At 40.0% G+C, this 14723-nt stretch overlaps 1 protein-coding gene across 2 annotated transcripts in view; it reads left to right on the forward strand.

The window, feature by feature from the left end:
* Window positions 1–13755, forward strand: part of SHC4 (SHC adaptor protein 4) — a 35416-nt gene extending 21661 nt beyond the window's left edge. For both annotated transcript variants that reach the window (XM_013957302.2, XM_013957303.2), the window contains 7 exons: window positions 3386–3437; window positions 4156–4282; window positions 6319–6496; window positions 8538–8598; window positions 9932–10111; window positions 11592–11845; window positions 12521–13755. In XM_013957302.2, coding sequence (XP_013812756.1) covers window positions 3386–3437; window positions 4156–4282; window positions 6319–6496; window positions 8538–8598; window positions 9932–10111; window positions 11592–11845; window positions 12521–12676 — 1008 coding nt within the window. In that variant the 3' untranslated portion in view covers window positions 12677–13755. The remainder of the gene's footprint in view (window positions 1–3385; window positions 3438–4155; window positions 4283–6318; window positions 6497–8537; window positions 8599–9931; window positions 10112–11591; window positions 11846–12520) is intronic.
* The last annotated feature ends 968 nt before the right edge of the window (window positions 13756–14723 follow it).

Consider the following 14723-nt stretch of genomic DNA (forward strand, 5'->3'; position numbering starts at 1 on the left):
TACTTCATCCCTTCCTGTCTGCAAGCACCAACAGGGTACACCATAGTTCTGGATGATGACAGCAGTACAAGGAGACTGAGGACTGTGGCTGGAAAGGAGACTGAGAGAAGAGACTCAGTGGATCTTTATGATAGACACATAGATGTACCTTTCCCATCGTCTGTCAGTGAGCTTCAGTTCACTCCAGACCCCTCTGACTTGAGGAACTAAAATTAAGAACACATAAACATAGGAATTATGTCAGGTCTGTGCTCCCCGCAATCCAATGCCTTATCACAGAGGTGGTTGGCACCAGCACCTCTAAATTTTAGAGGAATCTAAAGGCAAGCAAAAAAAATCCCTGTGAAACAGACATGGCATAACCCCACTTTTTTTGTGGATGTGGGTTTTGTCCTCGTATCATAGTCATAAACTGGGTGACATTATCATGCAAGAGGTTTTCTATCCTCTTCCAGACTCTTTATTGAGGTGATTAGAAGTGGGGAATTTGTCATCCATAACCATGTCCTATCCCCTCCTTGAATCTGATCATGTTCCCAGCCCTGCCAGTGTTCTGAATTTCACACTCCATGTGTTATGAAAAATGTATTTTTTTAATCAGTTTTGAGTTTTCTGCCCTTCAGTTTTCTTAAATGTCTCCTTGTTCTTATGTTATGAAACAAGAAAAATAGAAGGCTCTGGGTCATGTTCCTGATAACACTGGGGTGGAAGCCAGGTCTACCTTCAACTGAAAAATCACTAATCTGCCTCTTTGGATTTAGCAAACCGACCAGGCAGGGAAACTAGCTGGGAGCTGGCCCTAAGCAGCTGAGTGACCTTCCCTGGCGGGCCCTGCAGGTGATGCTGGCCAGCCCAGCCGCTCTGAGATCTTTTCCAAGGTGCCTGCAAACAGCAGCTCTGCGGAGCTGGGGTGGGACGGGGGCGGGCTGCCTGCTCTTGGCCCTGCACCCAGCCAGGAGGTCTTGCAAGAACCCAGTCCCTCAGTACTAGAGCCTTGAAGCGCCGTTTAATGATTAAGGCATTCTGAGATTCTAGGAAGTCCAAATTTTACCCTTAGAGGCCTGTGCCATCCTAATACACGGCACTGCACAGTACAGTCCTTGGGCTTTGCAGACCTTTCGGGATGTGGTTTTCTAGGTAGGTGCCAAATGCTGGTGCACCGCTGTGCTGAGCATCACAAGCTGCTTTTTCTTTCTGGCTCACGCTGCTAAGCTTGATGTTGCTTTATGTTTTATGGGGAACTGGCTTAACCAATGTCCCCTTGACCTGAACTTACCCACATCCCTTCCCTTAGATGTAGAATTGAGTAAACTTTGGTCAGAGCAAAAATTCTGGTTGCTGGAATTCTGTGTGTGCCACCAATGTGGTGCAACAATGTGAACACTTCCCTTCTGTTCTTCTGTTGTTCAGCGCATGCAGGGAGGATCCTTTGCTATTTTTCTAATTATAGAAATAGTTTTCATGGTAAGATCTAAACTTTAACCCCTGAATAAAGTTGGATTCAGTTTTTTCTTAGGCCCATTGTTTCTTTTACTAGAAGCCCATTTTTGCAGCTAACTGAAGTCCAGTCTGAATCTTAACATAAATTACTTTATCTTGTTGTAACATACATATCCTTTGCCTTCCAGAAGCATTTTCAGATATTAATTTTCTGTACTCTTTACTCAAAGAGAAAATTCCAATTTTCTTGATAATTTAACAATTTAAATATGTCTTTAACATTTAATATTCTCCTCTCAGGGAGAATCAAAGAAAAGCCCCTGCATGGCTGCTGTGATCCGTGAGCCAGTATTACTGGGAAATTATGTAAAACCAAGGTCTCGATCATGGCTGGTGACTAGAAATCTAGCAGCACTTCATATGAGGGGGAGTTCTGGTGACTTGTTCAGGTTATTTTTCCAAAATTCTCTTTACAGTTAAAATAGGATATAGTTTCCATAGGACATGTCTCTCTGCCTGTCCCCATGTGCAGTTGCATGAGTTGCTTAACCCTACACTGGGGTCTGAACACAGCTCAGTATCACTCTGCACTGTTCAGGAATGGCAATATTCTGCTCTAGAGGTGGCTTTACTTTAGAGCAAAGTCATCCATGCATGTACTTAAACATTGTAAGGATATAAAAAATAGTAGATATGGCTCCAGTTGTTTTAGTTCTCTAGTTGCTCTCTAGATCTAATTCATTTAAAAATGTATTCTAAAATATTTATGAGCTTTAAGAAAAACCTGAGAGGAAAAGGAAGGAAATTCAGTTCACTAAATGCATAAGAAATACTTAGCTTTCTTTGCTTTAATGATGTTAACTTCAGAGATTTAAAAATAAAATGATCTAGGACAAGCTCTGCTGACCCTAAGATCTGCTTCTTCTGTCATTCATTGTGAATTATTAAATGATTGTTCTTGTGCATTTTGCAAATGGGGGCCCTTCGTTTCCTGCCAGCTGATTGCATCTTCCCTCAAGAGAGCCATGCCTTTAAGCTGCGAATTGCATTTTCCCCGTCCCGCCTTAAAGATTTAAAATAACAAAATGCATCTTTAATTATTAAAAGAATGTTATTCATTACCTCACCATTTTTACTATAACACTGAATTATCAAGTGGCTTTTTGCTTTTGCGATATGACTAGAAATGTTAATTTTTCTATTCCAGCTCCCTTTTTAGTTTCACTAGAAAAAGTGATTATTATGTTAATGTTGGCTGGAAAGTGAATCTGAAACAGACAATTAATTATACTGAGGTTGTCTAATCTCAGCAGCCTCGAAGTCCAAAGGAATTTAACCTGATGTTAGCCGGGCTAAAATCAGGCAGCAGTGATGGGGATCAGATACCAATTGTATTATGTGATATTTTAAAGATCATCTTTTTCCTATGATGCCCTTAAAAGCCAACCTTCGTACTACAAATTGGAAAAATTCTAACTTGCCCATTGCAGTATTTTAGCACTATTTTATCTTCCACTGACCTTGGTAAGAAGCGAAGTCCCAGCGAAGTGATGTGTCTGGAGGTCGCTGAGCCCTGGGATGTCACGCGGGGGAGAATGTGAGCTTTGGAAGAGTAGCGCTGTCTGCTGATGAGCCACCGGTCATCTTTTTGCTCCTGTTACAGAGTTTGGGACTCAAAACAATTTATTGAAAACACAGTGCAAAATGGTCTATTGCATTTGTTACAAGAAAACCGTTCCAAGCACAATTACTGTGTCCGTATCCACGGAAGTGTCATTGGTCTTTCCCTTGGTCCGCTTTGCTAGCAACTCCAGTTGTTTTTCCTGAAGGAAGTATGCCTTTTAAAGCCTAAAAATGTTTATCTCTATACTCAGTCACTTTGTTATGTTGACAGTGTTGCTGGTAATAATAATTTTAAAGACATTTGTCTCCTTCTTTCCTAAAGGATACAACAGACTACGTTGCATATGTAGCAAAAGATCCTGTTAATCAGAGAGGTATGGAAACAATTTTCAGATTGTTATGCTTATTTATATGATCACTTTATCTGTACCAAGATATTGCATGAGTTTTAAATGTACTGGGATACCAAATAGTTCAATGTTCCATACGATTTCTAATGTCACTGTATGGGAACGGGTGATAGCATGCAGACTGTGGCTTTAAACTTCACACTTTTTGTGCAACAAAGTGAGAATCTGCAGGTGAGACTAAACCTGCCCTATTGCACGACAGCTCTGCAGAGGGTAGAGCTGGTCCTCAGCGCTCGCTGCTGGCGCGAGTTTCCTGAGGCTGCACGCGAGAGCCAGGACTCGTGGCAGGAGCTTGGTCCTGCCCCGGCTGCCGGGGCCGCCTGCACTTGCCTTACTTTTCTTGCTGTTTCCTATGAAAACAGTCTGAACCTACCTGCAGGGCAGGTTCTCTCCTGTGCCTGTGCTTACCACCGTGCAGGGAGAAAACAGAAGCTACAGGAGCACTCCATGCAGGAAACATAAAGGGAGAGTTTCTTTTATAGAGGTAAAAGTTGCTATTATGACTAAAATATACCCAGAGCAATTTCCTTAACACATCAAAAATCTCAGTCTGTATAATGTCCTAAAGCTATTTAGATGCATAATGTCATGTCTAGCTTTGCTGCTGTAGCAATGTAGCTTGTCTCTATATCTTCTGGTATAAAGCATGTTTACTTAATTAAAGAAAGGTGTCTCTTTGCAGCATGTCACATACTGGAATGTCCCAATGGGATGGCGCAGGAGGTAATAAATACCATAGGGCAGGCTTTTGAGCTGCGGTTCAAACAGTACCTGAAGAATCCATCTAGCCTGGTTCCTTCTGATGAAAGGTCAGCATGGTGTTCTCAGCCACTTAACTGGCAGTTTTCTTTTCTTTGCTACTTTTCAGGAAAACTATATGCTGTAAAGAGTGATCCATAAATATGATGCTTTGGATATGCCATTCTTCTGGACTTATGCTAATTTAAGTATATGCTGCATGTACAGAATATAATAAACTAAAATTGGCTTGTTTTAGTAAATTCCATTGATTTCTGTGACATTTGTACAGGTGCATAACAACATAGAGTTCGACTGTATTGCTCCTTAGCTAAAACAGCCTTATTTTAAGTCATGCAAGTAAATGGAACAAATGTTTCCGCATAAGGGCAGAGCAAGTGAAGTGAAGAAGTTCTCCTCCATAAATAAGGTGCACACACACTGAGCTCAGTCCTCACCATGCCAAGTTCAAGCTCCCTGCAGCTGTGGAGAGTGGGTGGTGGGAAGAAAAACAATTGTAATTTACCTTTCTGCTCGTCGGCTCATGTCCTGGCAGGGGCCTGAAATTCCACCTGCTATGACTTACATCAGCCTTGCATTTTGAATTAAACACAGGCACCATTGGGCGTTTTAAAGTACGAAGCTCTGTCTTCTGCACACTCATCCAAATACAGGATCTAGATTAATTTTTGGGGTGTGAATCCCCATTTCAACTACCCTTTTTCCATTGCACCGGGCACAAAATTCTTGCCCAGACGCCTGGCTCTCCTCACAGGTTAGCCATGCCTATTTTTCAAGGCTTGCTCATTCCTTTCTTTACCATGATGCCTGATTTGATCACTGGCTACGAGTAGGTCATGCTGCAAAGCCGCCTCACTCCTTCCTAAAAACTCGGAGAGTCTCTGTGCAGGTGGCCGCTGTCACTGGTGTGGTGCCTAACACAGTGCAGCAAAATGGGCTGAATTAGGGAACAGCTGTACCACCTCCAATTTATATTTATTTCATTATATATAGTATTTCTTGCCATCCCGCTTCTAACAGGGGGTCTGTTTTCCTGGAGGACAGTAACCAGAGAAAGAACTTTTCCTAGGAGACTGTACTAGGTTATCCCGCAAGTAAATCCCAGCAATGAGAAATGGAAGATGCTAACTAGATTCCTTCCTTGAGCCCATCCTGCAGCCGGTCCTGCAGAATGGTCCTCAGGCAGAAAACTTGGATATTGCTGTGTGAATGAGTCACCCACTTCCAAACTACTATGAATCACATAATCAAATACTTGCACTGTGTATCACATAATCAACTACTTGAACTTTATTTCTTTCCTGCTTGAGGCCTTTTATCCAATTATATTCTTGTTAAACAGAGAAGTAAGATTTGAGATGAGCTTTTTATTTCAGGACCGGAGACAGTACAGGAAGCACCTAGTTCTTTTGCAGTGTATCAGCTGTACATTTAAACTATCATCATTCTGTTTTAGCTCAAGAAAAACATGGTGCACTATCCTTGGTGTCATTCAGTGTTTCCTTCGAGCTGAAACAAAATAGTTATATTGATTATGGTTATTAAAATTAAAGTAGATTCCACTCTGGAAAACTACATTTTTTGTAGCAATATTTGATTTTTTTCTAAAACAGTTGCAGGCCTGTCTAACTAAATGCCATATGAGGTTTTAATTTCCTCTTTTAAGTCCCCCACACAGCAGTCTCCTTGGATATATATGGCTGAGATAAAAAGCCAGAGGAATCAATTTTACAGTCTACACTTTAGATGCCTTAATGTACGATGCTTTGGCACTCTCGTCTTTAAGAAAAAGTTCAGTAAATCACACTCATATTTTCAAGGCAAAGAAAAGGGAACCAGACTGTTCAGCACTAAGGAAATGACTGTACCTCCCTACAACCTGAACTATGGGTGACTCCATTTTTAATTCAGAAAGAAGTAACTGGAAAAATAAAGACGAAACTCTATGAAAGTTTATGGCCCCCAAACCTTTAAAACCTCAGTATGGCTAATCCGTGTATTCCGTGATGCACAAACACTTGGAACATTTGCCTGCACTAGAAAGCAGTTGATCACATCAGTCACTTTATTTTTAATATTTTTTCAGTGAGGCAGTGACTACTGATAGATCATCTGGGAACTTACAGGAGAGGGAAGATCATGAATATTACAATGAAATTCCAGGGAAAGAGCCTCCCACTGGTGGAGTATTGGACGTGCGAGTGAAAGTGCAAACCGGCCAAAGGGCTAATTGTCCCATACAGTGCAAAAAGCAATATTGTTTGGTAAGTACATCATCTTCTGGAATAACTATTCACTGCCTATTATGGGAATGAATAATAAATTATGTGATACTGTGGTGTAAAGCATGCTATTAATATTAGAATTGGGTCCTGATTACCCTGGAAATGGCTTCTTTTTAGAGTAGATTTAATGATGCTTAGTACATATTTGAACCCCAAAGCACTTTCTGATTACCTGGTTTGTCCTTAGAGTACTTTTAGCAGGCCAAGTAATATTCCCTTGTTCACCTGTTAGCTGTGAGAAGGAAATAGATGAACATTTACATGGCTTGTCTAAGAGAACATCTGCAAAATCTGGGGCTTCTTGGCTCCTGATCCTGCCAGCAGATAACTATTTCATCCTGTCCATTATGTTCTACAACCCGTACAAGCAACATTAACATAGCGTAATGTATATACAACATTAATTACCTTTGAAGTGTTTCAAGAGGCTTTGTTAAACTATCCACAACATTCAAGGGCAGCAAAAATACATATATCCATGACTCTTGCCTGGGATAGTCAGGAATAAGAAAACAAGCAGTCAGGGAGTAAAACCAGCAGAGTTCAGACTTGCTACACAAACTTCAAAGCCTGCTGTGCTAGTTCTTGGAAACGCCAGCATTTCCACATGCAGGGAAGCAGGCTTTACTGGGAGGCAGTGGGGTCAGACATGCCTGTTGGAGTCTGGTGGTCCTGTTTGAGAAGCTGCTGCTCCCCAGTGTTTTTTGGGTCTGATGGCAACTGCTCCTAGCTTGTGTTGCTGTATGGCTGCTCCATGAATTTTCTGGTAGGTCAACTTAAACCTTAGTCAACATCTCAGCTGGGAGACCCTGACAAACAGTAGTTCTCTTTCTGAAAGAGTGTTTGACTATGCCTGAGTTTGCATTCAAAGCTCTCTAGAACTATTGCAAGGAGTTACCCTTGTAACCCCCTTTGCAGCATGGGTTTCCTGAAGATGTACAGCATAGTGTCACCTCTCATTCTCTAGGCATCACATAAATAAGATTGCCTTTTTTACATGGGGTGTTACTTTCTTGTTATTTCCTTTTGGGTCTGATGATTATTTAATGCTGCCCATACAACTTGGTGACCATTTCACTTTCACACCATGATGTCTGTAGTCCTTTTGCCTTGTTTTTATTGCAAGGAACATTCATAAGAAAATATGAACTTTATTGCCTAGGAATTACTCTGATCCTGTGGTGTGTTCTTCAAATGAGACCATCAGAGTCCTGTTTATGGCATCAAAACTATTCCCCTTGCAAGTGTCCTGTTTGTGACTTCTGGCAAAAAATAGCCCCGCAGCTGCAACAGACCTCGCTTCATATCAAGCCCAGATTTCACCTTCATAGCAATGTCTGTAGAAACAATAAGTTATCAGTAGATAATAAGTTATCATTGTAGAAACAATAAGTTATCCATTAGAGAAGAAGATCTAGGCTCAATTCAGCTGCCCAAACCCTGCTATGCAGTGCCACCTGCACAGGGTTAGCTGTCAGATAGGCTAGAGGATTTACAGAAGAGCACAGACCTTCCTGAGCTGCAGCTGGAGGACAGACAGGACAGGTATCACAGGGGTTAAAATGACATTAGGCACTTAAGGTGGGACAACATTTCTCATGTTGAGCATTGGGACTTTATTGGTCAATAGATAAAAAATAGCATTAAAATTTTGTGATCATTTGCACACCACATTTCAATCATGATATAAAATGAAAACATAGGCCCAGCTGTCTCTCACTTCTCTTGCGTGACTGCATCACTTCATTTATCGGAGACAGGCAATGTACTGTATATACTAAGCCTTAGACACATTACTGGGTAGTTAACAGTCTCTGTGGGGATTAGAGTATGTTCAGACATGATGCCTGTAGAAGAACAATATGAGCATGAAATACGATTTGAGGAGATTGGAAATTATTTTTGTTAAGAAGATTTGTTTAGTTACCTGGATCCCAATTAACTGGTGCATGGACATTACAAAGTTATCTGAGGTTTATAAAGAAGATCTTTCATGACTGTTTTTATGATTTTTCTGCAGGCAGGCAGCCCAACATTCATCAATATATATGAAAATTGCCCAGAAGAAAGCAAAACTGTGGGTATGGACTCTATTTTCCTTCTCATGCATATTTAGAATTAACCAAGCCAAATTGCCTGGAAGAGCTGCCCGTTTGCTTTCAATACAATGGTGAAAAGTGTTCTACTTATTAGGTCATTTCTAGTTCCCTAGATGGAGGGCAGACAAAAAGGTCTTACAGCTTTTCAAAAGGCCACTAATCTGTCTTCATGTCTGCAGGCAGACTTGCTCATTTTACTTGTCATGATACTGTACAGTAGCTCTTTGTCATTTTATTCCCTTTTATACTCTTTGTTGTTTTTTTCCCTTTCATACGCTTTGAAGAAGGAAAATACTTCTCTGCTTAACAATCTCTGAAAATACCCCTTCCCCCTGCAAATACTTTAGGGGACCCAAACTATCAGCATGCCACTGCTGCTCCGGTGGAGCCAGTGGTTGTGACTGCAGGGGTGCTGGCACCCGCTTGGCTGCGTGCCTTCCCTTCACCTGCAGGTTTTGTGCCCACCTCAGCTTCACGTTAGCGAAACCTGCTCTTGGCTACCCTGCGAGATCACCAGGCTCCAGCCCTTTCTGGATGTCCCTTGCCAGAGCTGCTGCCCTGAGCGCATTTGCTCAGCTCCTCTCTTTCACTGTGCAGCGAGGTCCTTTCTGAATTCCCACCCGCACAGCTATAAAGGGTTCTGCTACAGGGTCTACGGGGGTAGTTCTGTTTCTTGTGCTATTTCCGATTTAAGTAAAGGAGAATTAAATGGTTTCTACAAAGAGAGGGAGAATAAATAAAAGAATGAATGAATAGATCTACGAGTAAAATGTTTGCTAAAGAACAAAAATGTGTGCTGTTTGGCTAGCTGAAATGGTATTATGTTCACAGACTACAGGGAATATTCCATTAGCCTTTTTCTAGGCTAGGAGCCGAACCTGCCAGATGTGGCTGTGGCTCTCCAGGCAGAGACGCAAAGCACCAGCCTTCTCCATTTTCCCTGCTCTTCCTGCAATGCCCGTGGTGCAGGGGGAAGCAAAAGGGTTTTGCCCCAAGCAATGTATACAGCTCGTGCCTCTGTAGAGGCATATGTATTAATTTCTCCACAATCAGTGGCGATTTCAGTACTGACAGTACTTGGAGCAGAGCTGAACCAGTGCAGAACATTTTTGAAAACGTCATTCTAACCCATTTGCGATAGTGTACCTTGCGCCTTCTAGCCATGAGGAAAAACTAGTTCATCAGCCAATTTTTCTTTTCCCTGTAAATGATCTTAGTGGGATATGTAAGAACAACAATATTTCTATTTCAGCTTGTGTAGTCATTTTAACTTGAGCTGAAGAAAATAACTGTACATACTATATATTCATTGCAGGTAATGGGGGTGAAAGATCACAGAAGACAAAAAAAGATGCAACATTGTTGAAGCCTGCCTACAAAACAGATCTTTTTGATGATCCATGTTACATCAACACACAGACCCTGCAATCCGCAGTGTGTACAGCCCGCAGTACAGCAGCAGCACAGACCCATGGGAGCCCACTGCACCATGCGAGTAGGTTCACCTTGCAATACCATGCTCTTCTATGCTTTGAAATGAGAGGTCTTGTCAGCTCTATGCATGGAGATAGATTTTTGCTTTCCTAATAAGAAATATAGAAGAAAGGGAAAAAAATACCCTTCCTGGTTGTTTTTTTAGATTATTAAATTCAAGATAAAGTGGATTAAAAATTAGAAATACTGACAGAGAGCAAATAGAATCATCTTTCATCTTATGCAGTTGATGATAACAATAAACATTTTCCACAGGTAAAAAGAAGCAAATCTTTAAGATGTTATGAAAGCTTGGGACTGACTCAAGGACAAGGGCTATCGTGTCACTCATATCTCCCCCATTCTGAACTGGAAGTGACCTCGGATGCCTTTGCTTCACAGGCAACAGCATGCGAGGTCAAAGCGGGACTGTTATGATCATCTTTTCTCAGTTCTTGCATAACAGGGACCATTGAATCTAGGCCAATAATTTCTAAATCAAGCTGTTTGATCAGTAGTATCTGTTAAATATCCATTAAATTAAGTCTTGATTTAAAGACTCAAAGTGGTGGATATCCATTAGGTGACTATATAATTGCTACTGATTTTCTTCATTACTGAAAACACTTTGTTATCTTCACCTTTTCTGGACTCCCACTGAGAGCTTTTTCTGTCAATGCTGGCATCACACAAAAAGGTGGGCTAAGGACTGGACAGATCTACAGTAAAGGAAATCTGTGGCCACTGAGACGTTCCAAACCTGGGGCTGCATTGTGCTCTAAAAGGAACTAGCTATATCCTGAGGAGCCTTAAGTTGCACAACTCCATTGAAGAAGTGGTATCCTCTTATTTTCCCTAGAGAAATCCTGCCTGTGAATCATTTGCAGTCTCACTGGCTATATCCCAAGCCACCCAGTTTTGTTAGTACATGCAGTAATTGTTCGTTTTTTCACAGCAGATGCACCATGCTGTAATCCTTCCCTTCTGGCTACATTGGCCATGTTGTCTTACATTCCTGCACATAGCTGGAGTCACTCAATGTGACTCTCCCAATTAGACGTGACAATCTCTTCAGAGCTTGTTAAGGAAGAAGGAAAAACTAGATCTTTAAAAATGTGTTGTGGCTAAAAACCAACAAAAATCTTGTTTTTACAGGGAAGTCTTGACCTTTTTAATACAATTGAAGAAGTACAAAACCAAAACAGCAGAGCATTAGAAAAAAAACTATCACTGATTTAAATTCCTGTTGCCTAGCAACCCAAGGTTTTCCCATCTAAGGTATGGGGAGGAGATGGAATGATAATTTTACCTAATGCACTGGAGTGTTGTGAGCATTCACGTGGGCACATTATTACAGCCTGTAAGGCTGCTTTGTTCCAGCTTCAAGACTGAATCATTTGAATTTTTCAAAAGGCTAACAGCTATAAAAATATTGTATCACTTCCTTTTAGGATGAAGTTCTAGGTGAAGTGTTCAATATGTTCCCTTTCATTTAATTTTAGAATTACCGGAAGCTGTTCAGCAGAGTGCTGCAAGCAGCACAGCTGGTCTCTGTATTATGCCACAAATAAAACAACAGCTAAAGAATGAAGATTGTTACCATGGCAAATTAAACAGGAAAGCAGCAGAGAGCCTCCTAGTCAACGACGGGGATTTTTTGGTGCGAGAGAGTACAACATCACCTGGTCAGTATGTCCTCAGTGGACTTCAGGGAGGGCAGGCAAAGCATCTCCTGTTGGTGGATCCTGAGGGCAAGGTATGAGCATTTCATATACTGAAATGTCAGGGTTGCTCAGATGTTTCAGTCAAAATGCATGGATGGATTCCACAAAGTGGAACTAATCTGATTCTGTGCAGGTTAATTTAAAGTATAGGTTTAAATTTCATTTCAAGAACTTGTAAGCACTTAAGTTCCATGGAAATAGAAGTGAGGAACTTAAATATTTTTGTGATTCAAGATGCTGGCAATTAGTGTAAATAGAAGTACACTTAATGCATCCTTTGAGTTGTTATTATACTGCTAGAAAAATAACCCTAACATCAAATAACAAAGTTGATCAGTAACACACTTCTGGATACAGAAAAGGGAGAGCTGGTTTGATATCACTTGAATTCTACCTGCTTCTGCTCAGCTGCTTCTGCTCAGCTGCTAGAAGAGCATCCTCGAATGATATTTCTCAGAAGAGACAGTAAATCAGAAAAGTAATTCTTAATGGGCATCGTCTTAACTGAGTCCTCCACTTTTTTGTGTTCCACATGTCAGCTAACACTGGGTTAAAGGATAGGTATGAATTCCCGTATATAGCCTATTGATCCCACTCCAGGGAGTTCAGTGGCTTAAATACCTTTTGACCTTAATGGGCTAGGCTCATGCCCAACCAGTTTTAAGCACAATATAACTTGAAATATATTCTTTTGCTTCTTTCACTAGGTAAGAACCAAAGATCATATATTTGATAGCGTGGGTCATCTTATTCAGTATCACATGGAAAATAATTTGCCAATCATCTCTTCTGGAAGTGAAGTGAGCTTGAAACAGCCTGTAAGGAAAGAGAGTAATATGGGACACACGCATTATCACAAATAATCCCTTGGATCTCACAAATCCCAAGACAATTCATTTCTGAAACTTCATTGACTATTATGAAACTTTATATTATGAAGCCAATTCAGAAAAGTATAGACTGCACTTTCTGCTGCTGTTCCAGAAGACTTCTTTTTGTGTGTGTATGTGTGAATATATGTATATGTGTATATCTATGTAGATCTATAGAGATCAACATGCATAGTTATATAGATATATATAATCTTAATCTTAACAAAATTATACCTTCAGAGTGTGAGATTCATTTGTGAAAAGGTATTTTAGACATGCACAAATGTCACTTTCAAGGTCATACTGAATCAGTAACTATTTAAAAGCACAATTAAACCTTTACATGCAAAAGCTCACTTGAATGAACTGCTGGAACATTAGTATGTGCCTTTTAGCATAGAATTATTGGAAAACAATATTATTTATACTGAATTAGTTTTGGGTGGTTAAACAAACGTGTCTAAGGTTTTAACTATTTGCCAAAACAAATACAATTTGAATATTACTAAAATGTCATCTGCTTTCGATAGACACTAATGATTTCATTTTGCTTATAACAGCACTTTACTAGCAAGTAGTGTTTGAAATTAATAGCATTCACAATACAGAAAGGTTGTCTGGTTTCTTAATGATTTTTTTATCACTGTCTGCCTACTCAAAGACTTGAGATTATGCAACATTTACAAAGTTGAAATTAGTATATGTAATATAATTTTGGAATAGAACTTGTTAAAGGACAAGCATGCTAGATCCTAATATTTTTGTCTTGCATATGATTTTACTATTATTACCAATTAATACTGGAGATTTCTCTTTCTAAAGGTAGGCTAAATATATTTTCATTGATTCCATAGACCTTTACAAACTAGAGAAGCTGAACAAAACTAATGATGCATTTTGAGAGAAAATTTTTTAAAAGACTGTTTGAACTCTGCATGTGCCCTTATTCAGTGTTCTTTCCAAAATGATATATGATTTTCCCTTTCTTCATGTAGAGTCCATCTGTTCCTAAACATGGAAAAAGTCTTCTAAAGGAATTGTTTTGCCACAATAAATACTCTAAATATGAACACTCCTGTATTCAGTGTGAACAGTGGTTTCTTGGGCTTCCTGTTGAAGAAACAGTGATTTAATAAGTAACTGAAGAAAGGGAAGGGGGATTTTGGGAAGGAGACTGGTAGTCTGGGTGATGGCTTCTTTGAGAAAGTTGTCCCTTTAAGATAAGCAATGCCTCCTGGCACAGTTGGAGACATTCCCTCTGACTCCCAGCCCACCAGCTTAGTTCCATACAGCAGACAATTGGTGTGGATAGTTCAGCAATCGCTGGAAGAAAAGCTTTGACTATAAAAGAGAAATTCTGTTCTTCTGCCTAATGCGTTCATGTTAAATGGGACAGTATAGTCTGAGCTCTTTTCTCTGGAAAACAGAAAGGGCATATACACATAAAATAATTGAGGACATAAGCTTTCTTGGAGGGAAAGTCTGATATAAAGAGCCACATTTAGAGCTGACTAAAAAGCATCTTTTTTCTTATCTTCAGCTAATAGGCACAAAATATATTTCATTCCTCAATAATAACATGATTAAAATACTCAACTCAATTACATATATTGAAGCAGTGAGATGCTTTTAAACATCAGTAATTGATTTCCTTGATAATGGTTGGGCATTGTTGATATTTCAAGTCTTCAGAATAAAGATCAAACTTATTTCTGTTCTGTCATATCCAAGGTTCTCATCCGTGAACAAGGCCCCCAGCAAAAGTTCATGCTCGAGTTTTGTGCCACTGCAAGACTATTTGGCAAGAAATTATAAGTAATTATAAATTATCAACTCCCTGCATGGTATCCTTTCTACTTGCAGGGCTTATCAAACTTCATGAAGTGTAATATCAAGCATATTACACTTTATTAAGCAAAGAACAAAGCAAAAATAGCTACTTTTGTGGCATGTCAAGGAGACACAAGACTTGCATAGAGCTGCTTTTTTCATCAATGCTGAAATGTTTGAGGGGGTCATAGAAAGCAAATATGGGGAA

This window comes from Apteryx mantelli, chromosome 15 (assembly GCF_036417845.1).
Source record: "Apteryx mantelli isolate bAptMan1 chromosome 15, bAptMan1.hap1, whole genome shotgun sequence".
NCBI classification, from domain to species: domain Eukaryota; kingdom Metazoa; phylum Chordata; class Aves; order Apterygiformes; family Apterygidae; genus Apteryx; species Apteryx mantelli.